The sequence below is a fragment of the Ranitomeya variabilis genome, chromosome 1, assembly GCF_051348905.1.
Source record: "Ranitomeya variabilis isolate aRanVar5 chromosome 1, aRanVar5.hap1, whole genome shotgun sequence".
Taxonomy (NCBI): Eukaryota; Metazoa; Chordata; class Amphibia; order Anura; family Dendrobatidae; genus Ranitomeya; species Ranitomeya variabilis.
Genome location: NC_135232.1, coordinates 375,225,678 through 375,249,843, shown reverse-complemented (window position 1 = coordinate 375,249,843; position 24,166 = coordinate 375,225,678). Strand labels below are relative to the sequence as shown.

General features: G+C 46.7%; 1 protein-coding gene across 2 annotated transcripts in view; it reads left to right on the top strand.

Moving 5' to 3' along the window:
- Positions 1 to 24,166, top strand: part of VPS13A (vacuolar protein sorting 13 homolog A) — a 277,896-nt gene that overhangs the window by 194,572 nt on the left and 59,158 nt on the right. For both annotated transcript variants that reach the window (XM_077249012.1, XM_077249013.1), the window contains exons 56-61: positions 763 to 909; positions 2,432 to 2,513; positions 7,812 to 7,881; positions 8,534 to 8,642; positions 8,950 to 9,063; positions 9,397 to 9,542. In XM_077249012.1, coding sequence (XP_077105127.1) covers positions 763 to 909; positions 2,432 to 2,513; positions 7,812 to 7,881; positions 8,534 to 8,642; positions 8,950 to 9,063; positions 9,397 to 9,542 — 668 coding nt within the window. The remainder of the gene's footprint in view (positions 1 to 762; positions 910 to 2,431; positions 2,514 to 7,811; positions 7,882 to 8,533; positions 8,643 to 8,949; positions 9,064 to 9,396; positions 9,543 to 24,166) is intronic.

Sequence of the window (24,166 nt, the reverse complement as noted above, 5' to 3'; positions counted from 1 at the left end):
TTCAGCCTTCCTTACCTTGGCCATGTCCCTGAGTATCGCACACCTTGTTCTTTTTTTTACTCCAGTAACGTTGCAGCTCTGAAATATGGCAAAACTGGTGGCAAATGGCATCTTGGCAGCTTCACGCTTGATTTTCCTCAATTCTTGGGAAGTTATTTTGCGCCTTTTTTGCCCAACATGCTTCTTGCGACCCTGTTGGCTATTTGCCATGAAACGCTTGATTGTTCGGTGATCACGCTTCAAAGGTTTGACAATTTCAACATTGCTGCATCCCTCTGCAAGACATCTCACAATTTTGGACTTTTCAGAGCCCGTCAAATCTCTCTTCTGACCCATTTTGCCAAAGGAAAGGAAGTTGCCTAATAATTATGCACACTTTATATAGGGTTTTGATGTAATTAGACAACACCCCTCCTCATTACAGAGATGCACATGACTTGATTTACTTAATTGGTAGTTGGCTCTCAAGCCTGAACAGCTTGGAGTAGGACAACATGTATAAAAAGTATCATGTGATCAAAATACAACTTGCCTAATAATTCTGCACACAGTGTAATGTCAGACAAGTGGCACATATAAAATGCCTGACAGCCAATCCTTGAAGATTACTAAGGAAATACATTCTTCAGAAGTCGATATTTAGCATTCTATGTGACCACACATCATTGATGCTTATTATTTAGCCAAATTTCGTGCCTGAGTATTATATAGTGCCTGTGTTGGCATTTGTACACCAATATATTGCTTTAATGACCATTACAGGTGTGCCTCACGCCCACATTGACTGACATGAAGTTCCTACAGCCGGCACTAGGACCAGTGAGAAGAAGCTTTCTGCCAGCATTGAAAGTAGAATACTCTGCCTCTGCTCATCAAACATCCATCAGACTACAGGTCTACAGGATCCAGGTAAAAGAAATGCTCATTATTGCCCAATTACTAGCAGAAAATGTTCTAGACAATAAGACCTTAAAATGTCTCTCCTGATGCTTAGAGCAGCACGTCCCGTTATCACGCTCGACATTATATGTACAGTAGAAGAGATCTTTTCTCTTTTTGTGTGACCCCTCTTGACTTATTTTATTTAGTAGATGGAGCTCCCATTTTGTTAAAGGGAACCTGTCACCCCGTTTTTTCAGTATGAGATAAAAATATAATTAAATAGGGCCTGAGCTGTGCTGAACAATAGTGTATTTAGTGTACCCTGATTCCCCACCTATGCTGCCGAAATACCTTACCAAAGTCGCCGTTTTCGCCTGTTAATCAAGGTGGTCTGGTCAAATGGGCGTGGTGAAATCGCTTCTTCTCCCCCAGATCTTGCTTATCTTTCCGTTGGTGGCGTAGTGGTTTGCGCATGCCCAACAGCGGAATGCACTGCGCAGCTGAAGAAAAAGAGCGCAATCTGTGCTATTCTCCGCTTTTTCGCTGGCGGCGGCCATCTTCCTGAGGCCGCGCATGCGCAGATGGAGCGCTCTGCTGCCCGGGGCTTCAGGAAAATGGCCGCGGGATGCCACGCGTGCGCAGATGGAGATCGCGGCGGCCATTTTCCTGAAGCCGATATGCGAACTCGGCTTCAGGAAAATGGCCACCGCGATCTCCATCTGCGGCCATTTTCCTGAAGCCCCGGGCAGCAGAGCGCTCCATCTGAGCACACGCGGCCTCAGGAAGATGGTCGCCGCCAGCGATAAAGCGGTGAATAGTGCAGATCGCACTCTTTTTCTTCAGCTGCGCAGTGCATTCCGCTGTTGGGCATGCGCAAACCACTACGCCACCAACGCAGAAGAAGCGATTTCACCACGCCCATTTGACCAGACCACCTTGATTGACAGGCGAAAACAGCGACTTTGGTAAGGTATTTCGGCAGCATAGGTGGGGAATCAGGGTACACAAAATACACTATTGTCCAGCACAGCTCAGGCCCTATTTAATGGTATTTTGATCTCATACTGAAAAAATGGGGTGACAGGTTCCCTTTAAAGAGCTCTAAATCTCCTTCTGTAGTTAAATTATACATTTCATACTGTCTGTCGACACCGCTAGGGAGGGCTAAGGAGCTTATCAGATAACGGATATCACCAAGGTATGCCTTAAAGGGGTTGTCCAGTTAAAACAAATTATCACTTATCCATAGAGTAGGTGAAAACTTGATGTTTGTTGACCGCTGTTCCATTCCATATGTTTCATCTGAAAAATAAAAAATAAAAAACGACCGGAAAACTAAAAAAAACAGAAAAAAAAAGCTTCACACAATCCATGGGAAAACTGTAGGAAAAACAGCTGAAAAAAATGACACAAAATATGATTTAGGAAAAAACAGCAGAGTTTTCTGAAGCGTCTAATGCTTGAAGAAAGTTGGTGGGTTTGCCTGAAAAATGCTGTGTGCAACAACCTCTATGGTGTTTTAATTACTTGGTTTGGTTTTTTTTGGCAGATACAAAATCAGATACCTGGAGCCATATTTCCCTTTGTGTTTTACCCTGTTAAACCACCAAAGTCTGTAGCCATGGACTCAGGTTTGCATATTCTATTATATATTATATATTTTATTGAGGGCTCATACCCAGCATCGTAAAAAAAAATAGTACGGTATTGTTCCTGAAAAGTGGGACGAGTGTCATGTGATTTTCATGCGAGTACAATCCGAATTTTATAACCTTACATCTGATTGACATCCTAATGACATGCAAATGCGATCCGTATGCAATGCGATTTTAACATGAGCTTTTACATACCTTTATTTTATTACTTAATAAATTATTTTTTCCATCATACATGACGGCACCACGAGAGAGGGGATCTGCCCATCAAGGACAGGAAACCTTCAAGATAAAAGGGGCGGCTCCTCTCTCCACATCAGTTGGTTTCCTGTCCTTGACGGGGAACCCTCAAGATGGAAGACGTCTGATGAAGACAGAAGAGGATGCCGGGGCTGTGGGTCGGGTGGATTTGGGCAGGCGCTGGTCTGCTGCACCCGTCACCAGGTACCCGTAGGCGCCTCGGGGGTCAATGTATACCATGCCCCCCCTGAGCGAAGCATGGCCACAGCCCGTGAGGCGAACGCCCGGGTGAAAATTATCCACGGGGGCCGCAGGTGGCGCTCCCCCCTGTCGATTTTAAAATCCTGCTGTCCACGGGGGTCACTTTATGGTGCCCCCCTGTTGAATACTGGTGGCCATGCAGCCCGTGAGGCACATCGGTGCCCGGGCTAGGTAAGCTCCTCGGAGGTATTGGGGCCCTCCCTGTCGAGCGTGAAGTGCAGGTCTCCCCCTCCCTACTTCCCCTCCCCTCCTTCCTGGTCGGTACCTGAGAAGGGAGAAGCATGGAGCAGTGTCTGGCGAGGGACGCTGAGGGTAAGTGCGGCTGTCTTCCTGAAGGGCAGGGCATCCGTGGCGTGGACACCGTCAGCGCTGCGAACCTCCCTCCAGCCGGCGCCGGGTACCCGGAAATGGAGGTACGCACGTGCGCACATTACCCGGCGGCAGCACTCGGAACACTTGTAAGGAGCTAAGGGGCAGGGGGATCAAAAAAGGCGGCGCACACCGGAAGTGATACTCGCCTGGAGCACAGTTCAGCAGCGCGCACCGGAAGTAAGTCTAGGTGCGCGCGCAGGCCGTTGGTGGTATTCAGATGGCAGGATCAACCAGGTAAATGGGAGCGCGCATCGGAAGTGGTTGCTGGGTGCGCGCTCAAGTATCACTTTGTTGCGCAAGCGTCGCGCTGGGCGGCCGGCAGGATCAGCCAGGTAAATGGTAATAGCGCGCACCGGAAGTGGTTGCCGGGTGCGCGCTATGACATGATTATACAGCGCAGGCGTTGCGCTTGCGGCGGCAGGATCAACCAGGTGTTTGATTGCTTATAGGAGCACCGGAAGTGGTGCAGGCACGATTAACCAGGTAATCATTCATGACAGGTGCGATCATACACCTGATTTTTGAGGCGACCAGTAAAAGGCAGGATCAACCAGGTGACACAGGAGTGTCGCCTCCCAGAAGAAAGAGAGGAAAAAATCAAACAGATGATTATGACCACTTTAAAAAAGCCAGAGATGACTTTAAGAAGAGCCATGTCAGTATTGGGGTCCCTAACCTCCTGCATACCGGCAGTATAATGGTCCCAGTTCCATGCAAGAGAACTGCAGTGGTGTGCTGCAGAACGACCTGGAACTTCAGGGGCAGCTAGAGCAGAAGCTCATTCTTCCACTCTCTGTACTCCAGTCGCTCAGGTGGTGGTTACAGATAGTCATCTCCGAGAGGAGTTCCCTGGGCATATACAGCCTCCAAAGTGATCACAACGGACGCCAGTCCATGGGGGTGGGGAGCTCACTCAGACATGCTATGGGTCCAAGATCCCTGGGCTCAAGAGGAGAAAAATCTATCCTCAAACGAGTGGGAACTCCTAGCAATAGAAAAGGCGCTAGAGAAGTTACTTCCACACTTGGCAGGGCATCATGTGAGAGTCCTATCGGACAACCGAACAGCGGTTGCATACGTGAACCACCAGGGGGGCACCCGTTCTCGGTCACTGATGCACATAACCAAGAGACTCATGGCTCTAGCGGAAAGGCATCTCCTTTCATTATCGGCCCTGCATATTCGAGGTGTGGACAACATAAAGGCAGACTTTTTAAGCAGGAACCACTTGAGGCAAGGGGAATGGTCCCTAAAAAAGTCAGTTTTTCAACGGATAGTACACATGTGGGGAAGACCCAGGGTAGACCTCTTTGCCTCAAAAGCCAACAAGAAAGTTCAATAGTTCTGCTCCCTGAACCCAGCAGACAGGCCATTGGCAGTAGACGCCTTCAGCATAGAATGGACGTCAGGACTCCTGTATGCCTTCCCACCGATATGTCTAATCCCAGGAGTTCTGAGGAAGATCAGGGAAGACCAGGCCAGAGTGATTGTGATAGATCCCTTATGGCCGAAAAGACCATGGTTTTACTGGCTGAGAGTGATGTCAGTGACGGACCCGTGGGTTCTCCCGGAAGACCAGGACCTTCTAACACAGGGTCCCTTCTACCACCCGCAGAATTCCGGGCTACATTTGACAGCCTGGCATTTGAACGGTCTTTACTAGAGAAAGAAGGGTTCTCAGCTGGTTTAATATCCACCTTGCTCAGTAGCAGAAAACCAGTAACGACCAAGATCTATGGGAGAATATGGAAGAAATTCCTGTCCAGCTCAGGGCCAATACGGGAAGGGGAGGTCCCGATAGTGGCAATACTGGAGTTTCTGCAAAAGGGCTTAGATCTGGGGTTAGCTGTTAGTACCCTCAAAGTACACATTACAGCCTTAGCAGCCCTATTCAACTGTGACCTGGCAAGCAATAGGTGGGTGGTGAGGTTTATCCGAGCCTGTAGTAGAGCTGACTCTGTTCCATCCCCTACTCCTCCACCATGGGATCTAAATCTAGTGTTAACAGCTTTGACAGAAAGCCCCTTTGAGCCGTTAAATACAACTTCAGATAAAATACTAACATTAAAAACAGCTTTGTTAGTGGCACTGACATTGGCCCGTAGGTTGGGGGATTTACACGCATTGTCAGCTGAGCCCCCTTACACACAAATTATGGACGATAGGGTTGTATTAAAATTAGATCCGGCATATCTCCCCAAAGTGGTATCGAGATTCCATAGGGCTCAGGATATAACCCTACCCTCTTTCTGTCCCAATCCTAGTAACAAGAAAGAGGAGAGACTCCATTGCCTAGATGTCAGGAGATGTATCCTGCAGTATTTAGAGAGTACAAAATCCTGGAGGAAACAGAGGGCTTTATTTTTTTTGTTCCAGGGGTCAAGGAAGGGCCTTAAAGCCTCAAAACAGACTATAGCTAGATGGGTGAGAGAGGCCATTATTCTAGCGTATAGTAGTGCAGGTAGGGTTGTTCCACAGGGTCTGAAAGCCCATTCCACGAGGGCCATGGCGACATCGTGGGCGGAGAGAGCAGATGCTACCATCGACCAATCTGTAAGGTGGCCACTTGGTCCTCTCCGTCTACATTTTTCAAACATTATAGGCTAGACCTATCTGCTACCTCTGATCTCACATTTGGGAGAAGAGTGTTACAAGCAGTGATCCCTCCTTAAAAGAGAATACAAATCTCTGTAACTCTCTCGTGGTGCCGTCATGTATGATGGAAAAACAGGGGTATTACTTACCTGGTAATGTGTTTTTTCATGACACATGACGGCACCCTTATATTCCCACCCTTTTGATCACGTCATTAGTTGGGTGCATTATTAGCATTATTTGTATTATACACTCCCTGGGGTATCGGTGAATGGAACCGTATAGGATGTATTATTTATGTGTACACTAACCAGCGGAGTTCCTCTCGTACTCTGTAAAACAACTGATGTGGAGAGAGGAGCCGCCCCTTTTATCTTGAAGGTTTCCTGTCCTTGATGGGCGGATCCCCTCTCTCGTGGTGCCGTCATGTCTCATGAAAAAACACATTACCAGGTAAGTAATACCCGTGTTTCCGAAACAAATTAACCATCAGAGAGAAAACAGTCACCTGGGGGCTGATGCTTATAGCCTGTGAAGTGGGCAATACCCATGGAGCTTCCCAGGCTAATAATATCAGCTCACAGCTTTCTACTAAGCCTTTACTGGTTATTAAAATGGGGGATCCCCTCAAAAAAAGACGTAGGGTCCTCCTATAATTAATAATTGCAAAGGCTAGGCAGACACCTACAGGCTGATATTAATAGCTTAGGAAGGGGCCATGGATATTGGACCCATCCCAGACTAAAAACATTAGCTCTCAGCTGCCCCAGAAAAGGCGCATCTCTAAGATGCGCTAATTCTGCCTCTTAAGAGTCGCTCTTCTCAATTTTTCTGGTACGTTGAGAAGTGGGGTGATCGTTGGAGAGCTTATGTCAGCATTGTATTGACAGCTGACCTCCACTCCAGGGGTTAGTAATGGAGAGGCGTCTATAAGAGGCCCCCATTGCTAACCCCATAGTCATATTGTAAATAACACCCTGAATGATGTCCTTTATTTGAAATAAAGACGAAAGGCAAACTTAAACTTGCCTTTACACCCATTCTACTGAAGCCAATGTCCCCTGTTAAATGAATTAAATTAATAAACAACCATATCCCTCACCTGCCTCGACGTGAAGATAATCCTACGTCCCATGTCACCTGTAAAAGTGAAAAAAATAAACAACCATATTCCTCACCTCTCCGACGAGAAGATAATAATCCATTTTGTCCATAGACGATTCTAACTCTGCTACATCTACTTGGCATGCTGAACACTGGCATGATGCGAGCATTCAGCATGTCAGGCAGCCGAGACAGTGAGCTGAATGTGCTTGCTCAGTGCCTTGCGATGCCGTGAGAAAGGTGAGCGGGGTTCTTATCCAATGAACTCCATTCACCTCAATGACGTCAGCATGTGCGCTGTGAGAATGTTCTCGCGCTGATGTCAGTGAGGTGAACGGAGTCCATTGGATATGAACCTTGCTCACTTCTACCCCATTATCACAAGCTCTCGTCCATTTTTCTCGCAAATGAGTATGAGCCCTAATTGTTTTAATGGCGTTAAATGGTCAACATTTCAATCGGACTATTACTTGTCAATGTACTAAAAGGATTAAGTGATGTCAGATACAGTTCATCATATAGTGCAGTAAATTGATCTGTTGCAAAAGTACATTAACTACTTCATTGTATAAACCAATCTGTATATCTGTTTAATAATTTATACAATCTTAATGTATCGGAAACATTACTATAGCCATGCAGCTGGTGATATATTTTAGAAATTTTTGTAAATCCACTACTAAAATGTGGATGTTTTTCCAGAACCCAAACCTTTCACTGACATGAGTATTGTAATGAGGACGGCTGGACATTCTGAAATATCACGCATAAAGTAAGTTAAAATGCCAATATCATAAAGCCATATACATAGTCATTTATTGGGAACTAATTAGGGCATCAAACTCTGGCAATGTTGAAAAATTTTAATTTACAGTGTGGTAAATTCTTAAAGGAAATATATAATTAAACCCCACATCAAACTGCAAATATGGGCATGCAGGTCTTTGATATGTAAATCCATTGACACCTTAATATCATCTATCTGTTGCTTTCTTTCCGAGTAATCCATCTTATGCAAATTAGGTGTTACTTTTTTTTGGTCTTGACAGAGCACCTAAGAAGCTCCTGTCTCCCCTGGTTTCCTCTTTAGCTGGACTGATTGCTCACTTACTGATTTCCTTGCCTGGTGCCAGACATCACACTCAATAAGCTATAAGTCAAGCTAAATAGGTCATCTGTTACACCCATACCACTTATTGCATCATTTGCACATGAATGAAATCTCTATTTAGTCAGGAATGCAGCGACAGATAGAAGATATCAAGATTTTGATGGATTTCAAAGATATACATACCTGTATATGAGGATTGGTAGGGGGTAATTTACTGACAGTCCCTTTTTTCAGGATACACTATTTTATTATGTAGAAGTTGGTCTTTATTTTTTATATATGAGGATTACCAAATTCACTATTTTGTGAACAGATACTTCAAGGTTTTGATACAAGAAATGGATCTCCGGATAGATCTTGGATTTTTGTTCGCCCTTGCTGATCTCTTTGCACAGAGTGGGGACGTGCCTAAAGATCAAGCTGTAAGTCAATAATTCTGCTGTCTAAGTTGAGTAATATAGCTTGGGAAGTAAGAAGCACTTTCTCTTTATGGGAAGATATATCACACTGTCATCAGTAGAGTCGTTGGATTTGATTGTATGCTTCTTGCTTCCTGCTTAGTATTTTACTTCCAGAAGGAAAATCCTTTGCTAGCAGTAGTTGTGAAGAACTTTGTATGTTGCTTATAATTCAGATAAAAGGTACTGGAACCTATGTGTACCAGGATTTCGTGATACTCAAGAGCCTTCTGTTCTAGTAATTGTACTAACAACCTGCATGTTGTTATAGGTGGAACTTTTTAAAAAGGACATAGAATCTCTTCAAGCCGAACTAAGTACTGTGTCTTCAATAAGTGTTTCTCAACTTAGCCTTTATGAAGATTTCCACATATCTCCTATTAAGGTAACGGAAACTGTATTGCAACTTCTATACCTTTAAGTTCTTAACGACTTATGGCATACATTTTCACCATAGGTTATTAAGCAGAGTCTGAAGACGGCTCAGTGGTTAAGCTAACTTATACATAGCACATGCCAGCTGTTACATAGTCAGCAACAGTCTGTAACGGCAGAGACCAGAGTGCGCTCCGATCACTGTAGTTTAGCTACGTAAATGTCACTATCAATCTGAGGTCTCAGCTGCACCCACGTCTAGGCGGGTGGGGAATTACACTCTGTGCTGGGGCATGCATTTCATGTTACTCCTGCTGTGATCTCATTGTCTTCTTTCTTGTAGCTTCATTTAAGTTTTTCTCTGAGCACTGGTGGAGATGATGGCAATAAGGAACTTCGAGATAAAGAGTTGATTCCTGTTCAGTCGTTAAACCTTCTGTTAAAGAGTATTGGTGCCACCCTGACGGACGTGCAGGATGTTGTGTTCAAGTAGGTGCTGCCTTCAGTGTGGTTATTTTTGTAGATTAGAAGCGATACATCTTTTTAACCCCTTTCTGGCATTGGACGCACTATTCCGTCCATATGACCTGGAACTTACCGTAATTCCCATGGACGGAATAGTACGTCCAATGCTATCAGCCACGCTCCCCAGTGAAGTGCGGCTGATCGCTGCCGGGTGTCAGCTGATTCTCACAGCTAACCTCCAGCACTAAGTGAAAGGAGAGGTGACAGACTGCTCCCGACACTTTAACCCCCAGAACACTGCGATCAAACATGATCGCAGTGTTGTGGAGCTGGCAGAGAAGCTGACAGCCCCTTTGCCTTTGGATCGGAGATCCCGCGTAATGACGTGGGTTCCCGATTGCTCTTATGGTAACCAGATGTCATCATAACAACATCCGGGTTACCAGAGCTGAGAGACTTCCTGTCATGCGCAGTGCATGTCAGGAAGTCTCTAAGGTCAGTGTACAGAAGTTGCAGCGCTGGCAGCTTCTATAGAATGCAGATCTGCATGCTATGGAAACGATCAGCCTGCACAAAATGAGTGTCCCATAGTAGGACACAGTGTAAAAGTTAGAATGAATTTAAAAAAAAAATAATAATTGTAAAAATATTTTAAAAAAATACATAATAATAAAAAATCAATATTTATTCTATCAATAAATAAATCTTTTAATTAAAAAAATCTATACAATAAAAGTACACATATTTGGTATCGCCTTTTCCATAACGACCCGACCCATAAAACTGTCCCAGTAGTTAACCCCTTTAGTGAACACCATTAAAAAAGGCAAAAAAACAATGCTTTATCATCATACCGCAGAACAAAAGTGGAATAACACGCAATCAAAAGACAGATATAAATAAACATGGTAATACTGAAAACGTCATCTTGTCCCACAAAAAACAAGCCGCTATATAGCTCCATCACCGGAAAACTAAAAAAGTTATAGCTCTCAGAATAAAGCAATGCAAAAATAATTATTTTTTATATAAAATAGTTTTTATTGTATAAAAGCGCCAAGACCTAAAAAAATGATATAAATGAAATGTCGCTGTCATCGTACTGACCAGAAGAATAAAACTGCTTTATCAATTTTACCACACGTGGAACGGTATAAACGCCCCCCCCACCCCCAAAGAAATTCATGAATTGCTGTTTTTTGTTTATTCTGCCTCACAAAAATTGAAATAAAAAGCAATCAAAAAATGTCGTGCCCAAAAATGGTACCAATAAAAACATCAACTCGTCCCGCAAAAAAAAAAGACCTCACATGACGCTGTGGGCCAGAATATGGAAAAATTATAGCTCTCAAAATGTGGTGATGCAAAAACTTTTTTACAATAAAAAGCGTCTTTTAGTGTGTGACAGCTGCCAAACATAAAAACCCGCTATAAATAGTAAATCAAACCCCCCTTCATCACCCTCTTAATTAGGGAAAAATAATAAAATAAAAAAAAATGTTTTTATTTCCATTTTCCCATTAAGGTTAGGGTTGGAGCTAAAGTTAGGGTTAGGCTTGGGGCTAAAGTTGGGGTTAGGGTTTGGATTACCTTTACAGTTGGGATTAGGGTTAGGGGTGTGTTGGGGTTAGGGGTGTGGTTAGGGTTGGGATTAGAATTAGGGGTCTGTTCAGGTTAGGGGTGTGGTTAGGGTTATGGTGTTATGGTTAGGGTTGGGATTAGGGTTAGGGGTGTGTTGGGGTTAGGGTTAAAGTTAGAATTTGGGGGTTTCCACTGTTTAGGCACATCAGGGGCTCTCCAAACCCGTCATGGCGTGCGGTCTCAATTCCATCCAATTCTGCATTGAAAAAGTAAAACTGTGCTACTTCCCAGCTCTGCCGTGCACCCAAACAGTGGTTTACCCCCACATATGGGGTATCGGCGTACTCAGAACAAATTGGACAACAACTTTTGTGGTTCAATTTCTCCTGTTACCCTTGTGAAAATGAAAACTTGGGGGCTCAGAAATCATTTTTGTGGGGAAAAAAAAAGATTTTTTATTTTCACGCTGTGCGTTATAAACTTTAGTGAAACACTTGGGGGGGGTCAAAGTTCTCACAACACAACTAGATAAGTTCCTTGGGGAGATCTAGTTTCCAAAATGGGGGTCACTTGTGGGGGTTTCTACTGTTTAGGCACATCAGGGGTTCTGCAAACGAACATGACGCCCGCAGACCATTCCATCAAAGTCTGCATTCCAAAACACCACTACTTCCCTTCCGAGCCCCGACGTGTGCCCAAACAGTAGTTTCTCCTACGCCTCATTGGGGGACACAGGAGCATGGGTGTTATGCTGCTGCCACTAGGAGGACACTAAGTAATACAGAAAGAATAGCTCCTCCCCTGCAGTATACACCCTCCTGCTGGCTCCAAGTGAACCAGTTCTTGCTTAGTGTCTGTAGGAGGCACTTGTGTCTGCTTTCAGACCCCACCATTTTTATTTGTATTCTATTTTTCCCTTAACGGAGCAAATGGGGCGACAGATCCTCCTCCGAACCATCAACAGGCGAGAACGCGGTGCGTCCCTCCCTGTACCTTTTCCTGCACCGTTGGATGCCAGCCCTGAGTTCACCTTACGGGCGACGGTTCCTTCACGTTCCGATCTCCCCCCTCTATAGCAGGTGACCACATGGAGTAGCCCTCTATTTACCTGTCCTGGAGCCAGGTGCATAGCCGGAAATGATGTTTATGGCGTCCGTGCAAGCCCCCCACTTCATCACCACTGTTATAGCGGATGATGGAAGGTGGCAGAAGCTCTCCACCACCCCCCTGACTTTGGCGACGGTGGATTGAGCACCGGCCCACCGCATCTACCGTGAGTAAACCTGCGGGGCCGAGGCGCTGGGGGGTCCTGGTCCCTGGGATAAGGGAGGTCCGCATATACCTTAAAGCCCGGGTGCTTGGGTCATGTCGGTCCGCACAAATATCGGCCGCGGCGCTGCAGGCCGCAACCGCAAGCTTAAAATTTAGCCCCCGGCTTTTCTCTTATCCAGGCTGGAACGTTGGCTCCGCCGACTGGCGGTTACCGCCGCCCACTCTCTCTGGCGCTTCTCGTTCTGCGAGAAGCGCCTTCTGTTCCTGATCTCGGCGGCCATCTTTGGACACCCACAGGGCTGATGCTGCAGCGCTGCTCCAGCGTTTTCAATCACAGCTTCAGGGATTAGTGATTTCTGTGGACACATTGCGGACCTCCCCCGGGGACTAAAGACACAGGACCTGGGTAAGCTGCAGAAACATAGCTTAACAATTCCCCTGCTAGTAAGCGCTCTCCTCAAGGCTACACTATGTCTCAATCAAAGCCTAACAAAAAGTCTGGGAAAACCCACAGTGTTTTTTGCTGCTTGTACCGCTTGTAAGGTATCTCTTCCCTGGGGTCACAATACCGCGTTATGCTCAGCGTGTGAACCGGTGACTGCTCAGGGGCCACCTGAAAACACATAGAAAAAAGATCATGCCCATATATTGGGAACACCTCAGATTATATAAAAGTCAAAAATTGGTAGGAATACACAGCACAAACAACAGTTAAAAACACTAAAATACAAACAGATACCTATACAAGATACCATACCATAGTATGGGGCAATGATGACTAGCACCCAGAGTCCCCTTCCCCCCCTTATTTTTCACACAGAAAACAGTATGCAGATAATGTGCAAAAAAATGCAAACGTGCAAAATATGTGGAAAATACAAAGACTGGCTCCTAAGTAATGAACCATACAGGTCTCAATATGCATATATCCAGACACAATGTGCAGATGGAAAATATATATGCCTAAACCGATGTCACAGTACCGTATGGGTGCAAAAAGATGTTAAATAACATCCTTAAAAAAACGCAATGCACAATGAACGATAGGAAAGCAGATGGAGACGGCAGAAAGAAAGCATGCCAGAATCTAAGGATAAATATACCCAGATACCAAGAGTCCAGATATTGGAGACGGAGCCAGCATGAGCAGAGGGGGAGAAGAACAGGTGCGGGATAGGATCCCACGCGTATCGCCGCTAACCAGGCGGCTTCCTCAGGGAGAAATAGCATCAGGGACCACCTGTTACTGATACCAAACCCAGTGAGCCTTGTCCCCCTGAGTGGGCTACCTCCCTTACCCAGTCTATGGCATCCCTGGCCAAAACGTTAGACTCGTTCCGAGACCCTTCCTTTAACCAGGGCACCTTTACGGATAATGCTTCCGATGATCAGAACCCCTTGTACACTAGGGGTCGTACCTTACTAAGGAGCTCTCGCTCTTCCAGGAAAAGGACTCATGCCTTGTCCCCAGTCCATCACCGGGAATCGGATTCTGAGAGTTCCATTTCTCGCTCCCCCTCCCATGGGGCTAGTAGAGAACCTGGCTCAGAGGACGATTCTGACACGTCCCTAGATCAGGAATTTCAACATGATCAGGAGACTCTCGACTCTCTCATTGAGTCAGTAAACAAGGCCCTGAAGCTAGATGAGGAACCTTTATCTAAAACGGATCATGCTGTGTCCTTTAAGAGGACCAAGCGGGCTCACAGAGTGTTCACCAATCATTCCGAATTTAAGGAAATCGTTGAATCTCATAGGATTCGTCCAGATAATCGCTTCACAGGGCAAAAAGCCCATGGAGTCAACATATCCCTTTGCTCCTGATCTAAGAAAAGATTGGTCACAGTCTCCTCTGGTAGATCCTCCAGTATCGCGCCTAGCTACTAAATCTATTTTATCCTCTTCGGAGGGCGCCTCGATTAAAGATCCCATCGATCGTCAGATCGACAATATGGCTCGATCAGCTTTTGGCGCCTCAGCAGCCGCACTCTTTCCATCTTTTGCCGCTACGTGGGTGGCTAAGGCTATGACCCATTGGGCTGAGGTCTTGTCTTCAGCTGTTCTGGATACCAATCTTCCCCCCGAGGTAGCAGACCTTCCTACTCAGATAGCCAGAGCTGGGGATTTTCTGGATGCCGCTGACTGCGCTTCTCAAGCAGCAGCAAACGCCATCACCATTTGGAGGTCCTTATGGCTCAGGGACTGGCGTGCGGATTCTGCTTCCAAAAAGTCATTGACTTCCTTACCATATCAGAACGGTCGCCTTTTTGGCGAAAAACTCGATCAATTAATTTCCGACGCCACTGGAGGGAAGAGTAAATCCCACAACAGAAACTCTTTCGGCCCTTTCGGAACCAGCAACAGCAGGCTCGGTCCCGATTTTTTCGTTCCAACTCAAATTGGTCCTCTACTTCCACATCTTCCGGACCCGGCCGAGCACAACGTAGGGATCGAGGTCCCCTGATCTCTTACAAACCTTCCCCTTCATGGAGAGGCAGGGATAGGCAGTCAGGATCCAGGGGGTCCAGACCGGGCAGATCTCCCACACAATGACTCCCGGTGGTATCCAGAGGATACCCTCAAAGTAGGCGGCCGCCTTCTTTCCTTCACCGACGCGTGGCTCTCGGTCGTTCACGACAAATGGGTCCACGACCTAGTGTCCTCCGGATACAAAATAGAATTCTTCTCTCTTCCACCAATTTGTTTTTTCTTTTCTTCTCCTCCCAGGGCAAAGGCATCAGAGATTCTTCAAGCCATAAGCTCTCTAAAAGAAGACGGGGTTATTATCCCGGTCCCTCAAAGTGAAAGGTTTCAAGGTTTTTATTCAAGCCTGTTCATTGTTCCAAAGAAGGACGGTACAGTACGGCCCATACTGGACCTAAAACTGCTGAACAAGTTCGTCAGGGTACGACGGTTCCGAATGGAATCGCTTAGTTCTGTCATCGCCTCCATGGAAAAAGGCGGGTTCCTGGCGTCGATAGACATCCAGGACGGGCACCTCCACATTCCAATTTTCCCTTCTCACCAGAGGTTCCTTCATTTCGCAGTTCAGGAACAACACTTCCAATTCGTTGCTTTGCCTTTCAGCCTCGCCATCGCTCCCAGGGTTTTTACCAAGGTCATGGCGGCCGCCGTGGCCATCCTTCACACCCGAGGCGTGGTGGTGCTACTGTATCTAGATGATATCCTCATCAAAGGCCCCTCTTTCCGCGCCTGCAAGGAGGCCGTGAACATCACAATAGATTCTCTTTCTTGCCTGGGTTGGAAGATAAACTTCAAAAAATCTTCCCTAGTACCGGCTCAGCGAATTTCCTTTCTAGGAATGATACTGGACTCGTCCCAGGGGTTGGTGCTTCTTCCCCCGGAAAAGATCTTAGCCTTACAATGGGAGGCTCAGAAGCTCTCTCAACCTCGCACTCACCTCTGCGCTTCGGTATGAGAGTCCTCGGCAGGATGGTAGCAGCCTTGGAGGCGGTTCCATTTTCCCAATTACACCTCCGTCCCTTACAGCATGCCCTCCTGGCTGTTTGGGACAGGAACCGGTTCTCCCTTGACCGTCCGTTCTTCCTTCCCCAGCGAGTCAAACAGTCTCTCAGGTGGTGGACATTAAAGTCCTCCCTGAATCAAGGGAAGTCTATTCTTCCAGTACATTGGCTAGTTGTGACAACAGATGCCAGTCTTCTAAGCTGGGGAGTGGTGTTCTTACATCACACTGCTCAGGGCCGCTGGTCACTTCAGGAATCACGCCTTCCGATCAACATCTTAGAAATTCGGGCAATCAGGTTAGCTCCTCTCCAATTCCATCCCTTCCTGGTGGGTCGTTCCATCAGGATTCAGTCCGACAATGCCACTGCAGTGGCATACATCATCCGACAAGGGGGAACCCACAGCATGACAGCCATGAACGAGGTAGGCTACATTCTACGTTGGGCCGAGGATAACAGCTCAATGATTTCTGCGGTTCACATCCCGGGAGTGGACAATTTGAAGGCAGATTTCCTCTGTCGTCAAGGCCTCAACTCCGGGGAGTGGTCTCTCCATCCGGAGATCTTCCACCAGATCTGCTGTCGTTGGGGAACTCCAGACGTGGATCTGATGGCCTCACGGCTAAATTCCAATGTTCCCGACTTCATAGCTCGGTCCCACAATCCAGCAGCCATCGGGGTAGATGCACTCGTACTCCCGTGGCATCATTTTCGGCTTCCGTACATATTTCCCCTGCTCCCCTTACTGCCGCGAGTCATCAAGAAGATCAGAGCAGAGGGAGTACCGGTAATCCTGAATGCGCCAGATTGGCTGGGCGTGGTACGCGGAACTAGTTCAACTAGTCGCCGATGTTCCCTGGCGATTACCGAATCGGGCAGACCGGCTATCACAGGGCCCCATTTAGCACCAGAACTCCGAGGCCGAGGCATGGCCGTTGAGTCCTGGGTTCTACCCCAGGCAAGTTTCTCTCCGGAAGTCATCTCTACCATGATCAGCCCTAGAAAGCCTACCTCTAGGTGCATATATCATTGCACTTGGAAAACCTTCTTTACCTGGTGCAACGACCGGGGACATTCTCTTGAATTTTCCATGCCTTCCATCCTCGAATTTTTACAAACGGGTTTGGACTTAGGTCTCGCCCTTAGTTCTCTCAAGGGGCAGATTTCAGCCCTGTCCGTTCTGTTCCAACGCAGGATTGCCAACAGATTACAAGTGAAGACGTTCATTCAGGGAGTCTCCCATAGAGTGCCGCCCTATAAGATGCCGTTGGAACCATGGGACCTTAATCTGGTCCTCGGAGTATTGCAAGAAGCTCCTTTTGAACCTCTACAGGAGGTTTCCCTGTCCTTTCTTTCATGGAAGGTTGCCTTCCTGGTTGCGGTCACGTCCATTAGACGAGTCTCAGAGCTGGCGGCTTTGTCTTCTCAAGTTCCGTTCCTGCATTTTCATCAGGATAAGGTGGTTTTGAGAACATCCCCGTCCTTTTTGCCAAAAGTTGTCTCATCCTTTCATCTCAATCAGGAGATTGTCTTACCGTCTCTCTGTCCGGCACCAGTACATCGCAGGCCCTCCACACACTTGATTTAGTGAGAGCTCTCAAGAGATACGTCTCGCGGACGGCGTCCTACCGCAGGTCAGATGCCCTGTTTGTTCTCCCGGAAGGGCCAAGGAAGGGGTTTCCCGCTTCCAAGGCGACAATAGCCAAATGGATTCGTTTAGCTATTCAGGAGTCCTACTGAGTCAGAGGTCATCCTGTCCCAGCAGGGATTAAGGCTCATTCCACTCGGTCAGTGGGTGCGTCTTGGGCCATCCGGCACCAAGCTTCGGCAGCACAAGGTTGCAGAGCTGCGACCTGGTCCAGTCTGCATACATTTACAAAACATTACCATATTCATTCCATGAGACAAGAGTCAGACGGCACTAGAAGCGTGCAAAGTTTCTCAGTCTTGAGTAGATTAACCACTGTTGTGCAGGGAACACGAGCTGATTGGGTATATGGTGCTCAGCATGGAATAATAGGCTAGATATTCATATGAAGTAAAAGAACAATGCGGCACTCACCCTTTAGTTGCTATGCTTGCGTGTTCTTTATTGGATAAGAAAAAGTTAATCACAAACGTCCATTAGGACTACAGATGAGCGAGAGGGTGCGGGAGTGTGGACGACGGCCGTTTCGCACCAAATGTGCTTCGACGGGTCCAGCACATTTGGTGCGAAACGGCCGTCGTCCACACTCCCGCACCCTCTCGCTCATCTGTAGTCCTAATGGACGTTTGTGATTAACTTTTTCTTATCCAATAAAGAACACGCAAGCATAGCAACTAAAGGGTGAGTGCCGCATTGTTCTTTTACTTCATATGATTACCATATTCATTCTCAGGCCTCGGCAGATGCGACCGTCGGCAGACGAATTTTGCAGGCGGCTGTGCCGCATCTGTAACCTGTGGGTACAAGGAGCAATTACAGTTGATTGTTCCCCCCCAGGGACTGCTTTAGGACATCTGTTGTGAATTTGGATTCTGGGCTCCCCCGGTGGCCGCTTGTGGAATTGGACTTGTCATCCTCTTTCCTGTTTCACCTGGTTCCATCAGTAGTGGGTGTCGCTATTTAAGCTCATTTCTCTGGTGGTTTCTTGCCGGTCAACAATGTTATCTGATGCCTCTCAGTGCTTGTTCCTGCTTCTAGACTACTACTAGATAAGTTGGACTTTTGTCCATGTTTTGTTTTGCCTATTTGTTCCAGTTCACAGCTGAAGTTTTGTTACTGTGTCTGGAAAGCTCTCGTTGATCAGGGATTGCTACTCTGGCGTTATGAGTTAATGCCAGAGTTTAAGGTAATCTCTGGATGGTGTTTTGTTAGTGTTTTTCTGCTGACCATGAAAGTATACTATCTGTCTTCTGCTATCTAGTAAGCGGACCTCAAATTTGCTAAGACTATTTTCCTGCTGCGTTTGTTGTTTCATCTGAACTCACCGTCATTATATGTGGGGGGCTACTGTCTTCTTTGGAATATTTCTCTAGAGGTGAGCCAGGTCTTATATTTCCCTCTGCTAGCTATTTAGGTCTTAGGCCAGAGCTGGGCATCTAGCGATAAATAGGAAATGCTACCTGGCTATTTCTAGTTGCGCGGCAGGCTTAGTTCATGGTCAGTATAGTTCCATCTTCCGAGAGCTTGTCCCTCTATAGGCTTGCTATGATCTCTGCCTGCAGAGATCATGACAGTTTGACCGGCCAATAAAGTGTTAAAGACCCAGGTTGAGAAAGGAGAGTTATAAGAAGTCTGCTGGAATTTTTTTTTTTTTTTTTTTTCCTCCAGTCTGCCTTGCTGCAGTCTTTTTTCTCTTTCTCCTCCTAATCTCTGTATGGCTCTGTGTGCACCTGACAATAATGGATCTCCAGAGTGTAACTGCGGGTTTGAATAATCTCATCACGAAAGTACAAAATTTACAAGATTTTGTGGTACATGCTCCGGTATCTGAGCCGAGAATTCCTTTGCCGGAGTTCTTCACAGGGAATAGAGCTAGCTTCCAGAATTTCCGAAATAATTGTAAGCTTTATTTGTCCCTGAAGTCTCGTTCAGCTGGAGACCCTGCTCAGCAGGTTAGGATTGTGATTTCCTTGCTCAGGGGTGACCCTCAAGATTGGGCCTTCTCATTGCCAGCAGGGGATCCTGCGTTACGCGATGTGGATGCGTTTTTTCTGGCCTTGGGCTTGCTTTATGAGGAACCTCATTTGGAACTTCAGGCAGAAAAAACTTTGATGGCACTATCTCAGGGGCAAGACGAAGCTGAAGTTTTCTGCCAAAAATTCCGTAAATGGTCTGTGCTTACTCAGTGGAATGAGTGCGCCTTGGCGGCAACTTTCAGAGAAGGTCTCTCTGATGCCGTTAAGGATGTTATGGTGGGGTTCCCTGTGCCTGCAGGTCTGAATGAGTCCATGACAATGGCTATTCAGATTGATAGGCGTCTGCGGGAGCGCAAACCGGTGCACCATCTGGCGGTGTCTATGGAAAAGACGCCAGAAAGTATGCAGTGTGATAGAATTCTGTCCAGGAGCGAGCGACAGAATTTTAGACGGAAGAATGGATTGTGTTTCTATTGTGGGGATTCTACTCATGTTATATCAGCATGCTCTAGGCGTACAAAGAAGCTTGATAAGTCTGTTTCCATTGGCACCATTCAGTCTAAGTTTATTTTGTCTGTAACCCTGATTTGCTCTTTGTCATCCATTGCCACGGACGCCTATGTTGACTCTGGCGCCGCTCTGAGTCTTATGGATTGGTCCTTTGCCAATCGTTGTGGTTTTGATTTAGAGCCTTTGGAGACTCTTATTCCTCTGAAGGGGATTGACTCCACCCCATTGGCTAATAATAAACCACAATACTGGACACAAGTAACCATGCGTATCAATCCGGATCACCAGGAGATTATTCGTTTCCTGGTGCTGTATAATTTACATGACGATTTGGTACTGGGATTGCCATGGTTGCAGTCTCACAACCCAGTCTTGGACTGGAGAGCAATGTCTGTGTTGAGCTGGGGATGTAAGGGTATTCATGGGGACTTACCTTTGGTTTCTATTTCGTCGTCCATTCCCTCTGAAGTCCCTGAGTTCCTCTCTGATTATCAAGATGTCTTTGACGAACCCAAGCTTGGGTCGTTACCTCCGCACCGTGAGTGCGATTGTGCCATAGATTTGATACCGGGTTGTAAATATCCCAAGGGTCGTTTGTTTAATCTGTCTGTGCCGGAACATGCTGCTATGCGGGAATATATAAAGGAGTCTTTGGAAAAGGGACATATTCGTCCATCTTCTTCTCCCTTGGGAGCTGGGTTTTTCTTTGTCTCAAAAAAAGACGGCTCTTTGAGACCATGTATTGATTATCGGCTTCTGAATAAGATCACTGTTAAGTATCAATACCCATTGCCATTGCTTACTGATTTGTTTGCTCGTATAGAGGGTGCTAAGTGGTTCTCTAAAATTGATCTTCGTGGGGCGTATAATTTGGTGCGGATCAGGCAGGGGGATGAGTGGAAGACCGCATTTAATACGCCCGAGGGCCACTTTGAGTATTTGGTCATGCCTTTCGGTCTTTCTAATGCCCCTTCAGTTTTCCAGTCTTTTATGCATGATATTTTCCGCGATTTTCTGGATAAATTTATGATAATATATCTGGATGATATTCTGATTTTTTCTGATGACTGGGACTCTCATGTCCAGCAGGTCAGGAGAGTTTTTCAGGTTCTGCGGTCTAATTCTTTATGTGTGAAGGGGTCTAAGTGCGTTTTTGGGGTCCAGAAAATTTCCTTTTTGGGGTATATTTTTTCTCCCTCTTCCATTGAGATGGATCCCGTCAAGGTGCAAGCTATTTGTGACTGGACTCAGCCCTCCTCTCTTAAGGGTCTTCAGAGATTTTTGGGCTTTGCCAACTTTTACCGCCGATTTATTGCTGGTTTTTCGGATGTCGTTAAACCACTGACTGATTTGACCAGACAAGGCGCTGATGTTGCTAATTGGTCCCCTCATGCTGTAGAGGCCTTTCAGGAGCTTAAGCGCCGTTTTGCCTCTGCCCCTGTGTTGCGTCAGCCTGATGTGAATCTGCCTTTTCAGGTTGAGGTTGACGCTTCGGAGATCGGAGCTGGGGCAGTGTTGTCGCAGAAAGGTTCCGACTGCTCCGTCATTAGGCCTTGTGCCTTCTTTTCTCGCAAATTTTCGCCCGCAGAGCGGAATTATGATGTTGGGAATCGGGAGCTTTTGGCCATGAAGTGGGCGTTTGAGGAGTGGCGCCATTGGCTCGAGGGGGCTAGGCATCAGGTGGTGGTATTGACTGACCACAAAAATTTGATTTATCTTGAGACTGCCAGACGCCTGAATCCTAGACAGGCGCGCTGGTCTTTATTTTTTTCTCGCTTTAATTTTGTGGTGTCATACCTACCGGGTTCTAAGAATGTTAAGGCAGATGCCCTTTCTAGGAGTTTTGACCCGGACTCTCCTGGTAATTCTGAACCCACAGGTATCCTTAGGGAGGGAGTAATTTTGTCGGCCGTTTCTCCTGATCTGCGGCGGTCCTTGCAAGAGTTTCAGGCGGATAGACCGGATCGTTGTCCGCCTGATAGACTGTTTGTTCCGGATGATTGGACCAGCAGAGTCATCTCTGAGGTACATTCTTCTGCATTGGCAGGTCATCCCGGAATTTTTGGTACCAGGGATCTGGTGGCAAGATCCTTCTGGTGGCCTTCCCTGTCACGAGATGTGCGAGTCTTTGTGCAGTCATGTGACGTTTGTGCTCGGGCCAAGTCTTGTAGTTCTCGGGCTAGCGGACTGCTGTTGCCCTTGCCTATTCCTAAGAGGCCTTGGACACACATCTCGATGGATTTTATTTCAGATCTGCCTGTTTCCCAGAAGATGTCTGTCATCTGGGTGGTCTGTGACCGTTTCTCTAAAATGGTCCATTTGGTTCCTCTGCCCAAGTTGCCTTCTTCTTCTGAGTTGGTTCCTCTGTTTTTTCAGAATGTTGTCCGATTGCACGGTATTCCTGAGAATATTGTTTCTGACAGAGGTACCCAATTTGTGTCTAGATTTTGGCGGGCATTCTGTGCTAGGATGGGCATAGATTTGTCTTTTTCATCTGCTTTTCACCCTCAGACTAATGGCCAGACCGAGCGGACTAATCAGACCCTGGAGACATATCTGAGGTGTTTTGTCTCTGCTGACCAGGATGATTGGGTTGCTTTTTTGCCATTGGCAGAGTTCGCCCTCAATAATCGGGCCAGCTCTTCCACCTTGGTGTCCCCGTTTTTCTGTAATTCGGGGTTTCACCCTCGATTTTCCTCCGGTCAGGTGGAATCCTCGGATTGTCCTGGAGTGGATGCGGTGGTGGAGAGATTGCATCACATCTGGGGGCAGGTTATGGACAATTTGAAGTTGTCCCAGGAGAAGACTCAGCGTTTTGCCAACCGTCATCGTCGTGTTGGTTCTCGGCTTTGTGTTGGAGATTTGGTGTGGTTGTCTTCTCGTTTTGTCCCTATGAGGGTCTCTTCTCCTAAGTTTAAACCTCGGTTCATCGGCCCTTATAGAATATTGGAGATTCTTAATCCTGTTTCTTTCCGTTTGGACCTCCCTGCGTCCTTTTCCATTCATAACGTTTTTCATCGGTCGTTATTGCGCAGGTATGAGGTACCTGTGGTACCTTCAGTTGAGCCTCCTGCTCCGGTGTTGGTTGAGGGTGAGTTGGAGTACGTTGTGGAGAAAATTTTGGACTCTCGTGTTTCCAGACGGAGACTCCAGTATCTGGTCAACTGGAAGGGTTACGGCCAGGAGGATAATTCTTGGGTCAATGCATCTGATGTTCATGCTTCTGATCTTGTTCGTGCCTTCCATAGGGCTCATCCTGGTCGCCCTGGTGGATCTGGTGAGGGTTCGGTGCCCCCTCCTTGAGGGGGGGGTACTGTTGTGAATTTGGATTCTGGGCTCCCCCGGTGGCCGCTTGTGGAATTGGACTTGTCATCCTCTTTCCTGTTTCACCTGGTTCCATCAGTAGTGGGTGTCGCTATTTAAGCTCATTTCTCTGGTGGTTTCTTGCCGGTCAACAATGTTATCTGATGCCTCTCAGTGCTTGTTCCTGCTTCTAGACTACTACTAGATAAGTTGGACTTTTGTCCATGTTTTGTTTTGCCTATTTGTTCCAGTTCACAGCTGAAGTTTTGTTACTGTGTCTGGAAAGCTCTCGTTGATCAGGGATTGCTACTCTGGCGTTATGAGTTAATGCCAGAGTTTAAGGTAATCTCTGGATGGTGTTTTGTTAGTGTTTTTCTGCTGACCATGAAAGTATACTATCTGTCTTCTGCTATCTAGTAAGCGGACCTCAAATTTGCTAAGACTATTTTCCTGCTGCGTTTGTTGTTTCATCTGAACTCACCGTCATTATATGTGGGGGGCTACTGTCTTCTTTGGAATATTTCTCTAGAGGTGAGCCAGGTCTTATATTTCCCTCTGCTAGCTATTTAGGTCTTAGGCCAGAGCTGGGCATCTAGCGATAAATAGGAAATGCTACCTGGCTATTTCTAGTTGCGCGGCAGGCTTAGTTCATGGTCAGTATAGTTCCATCTTCCGAGAGCTTGTCCCTCTATAGGCTTGCTATGATCTCTGCCTGCAGAGATCATGACAGACATCCCATGGTCCTGTGTCCCCCAATGAGGCGTAGGAAAAACAGGGATTTTTGTGTACTCACCGTAAAATCTTTTTCTCCGAGCCAATCATTGGGGGTCACAGAACCCACCCTGTTAGCCTAACGGCTTTGGTTTTCTGTGT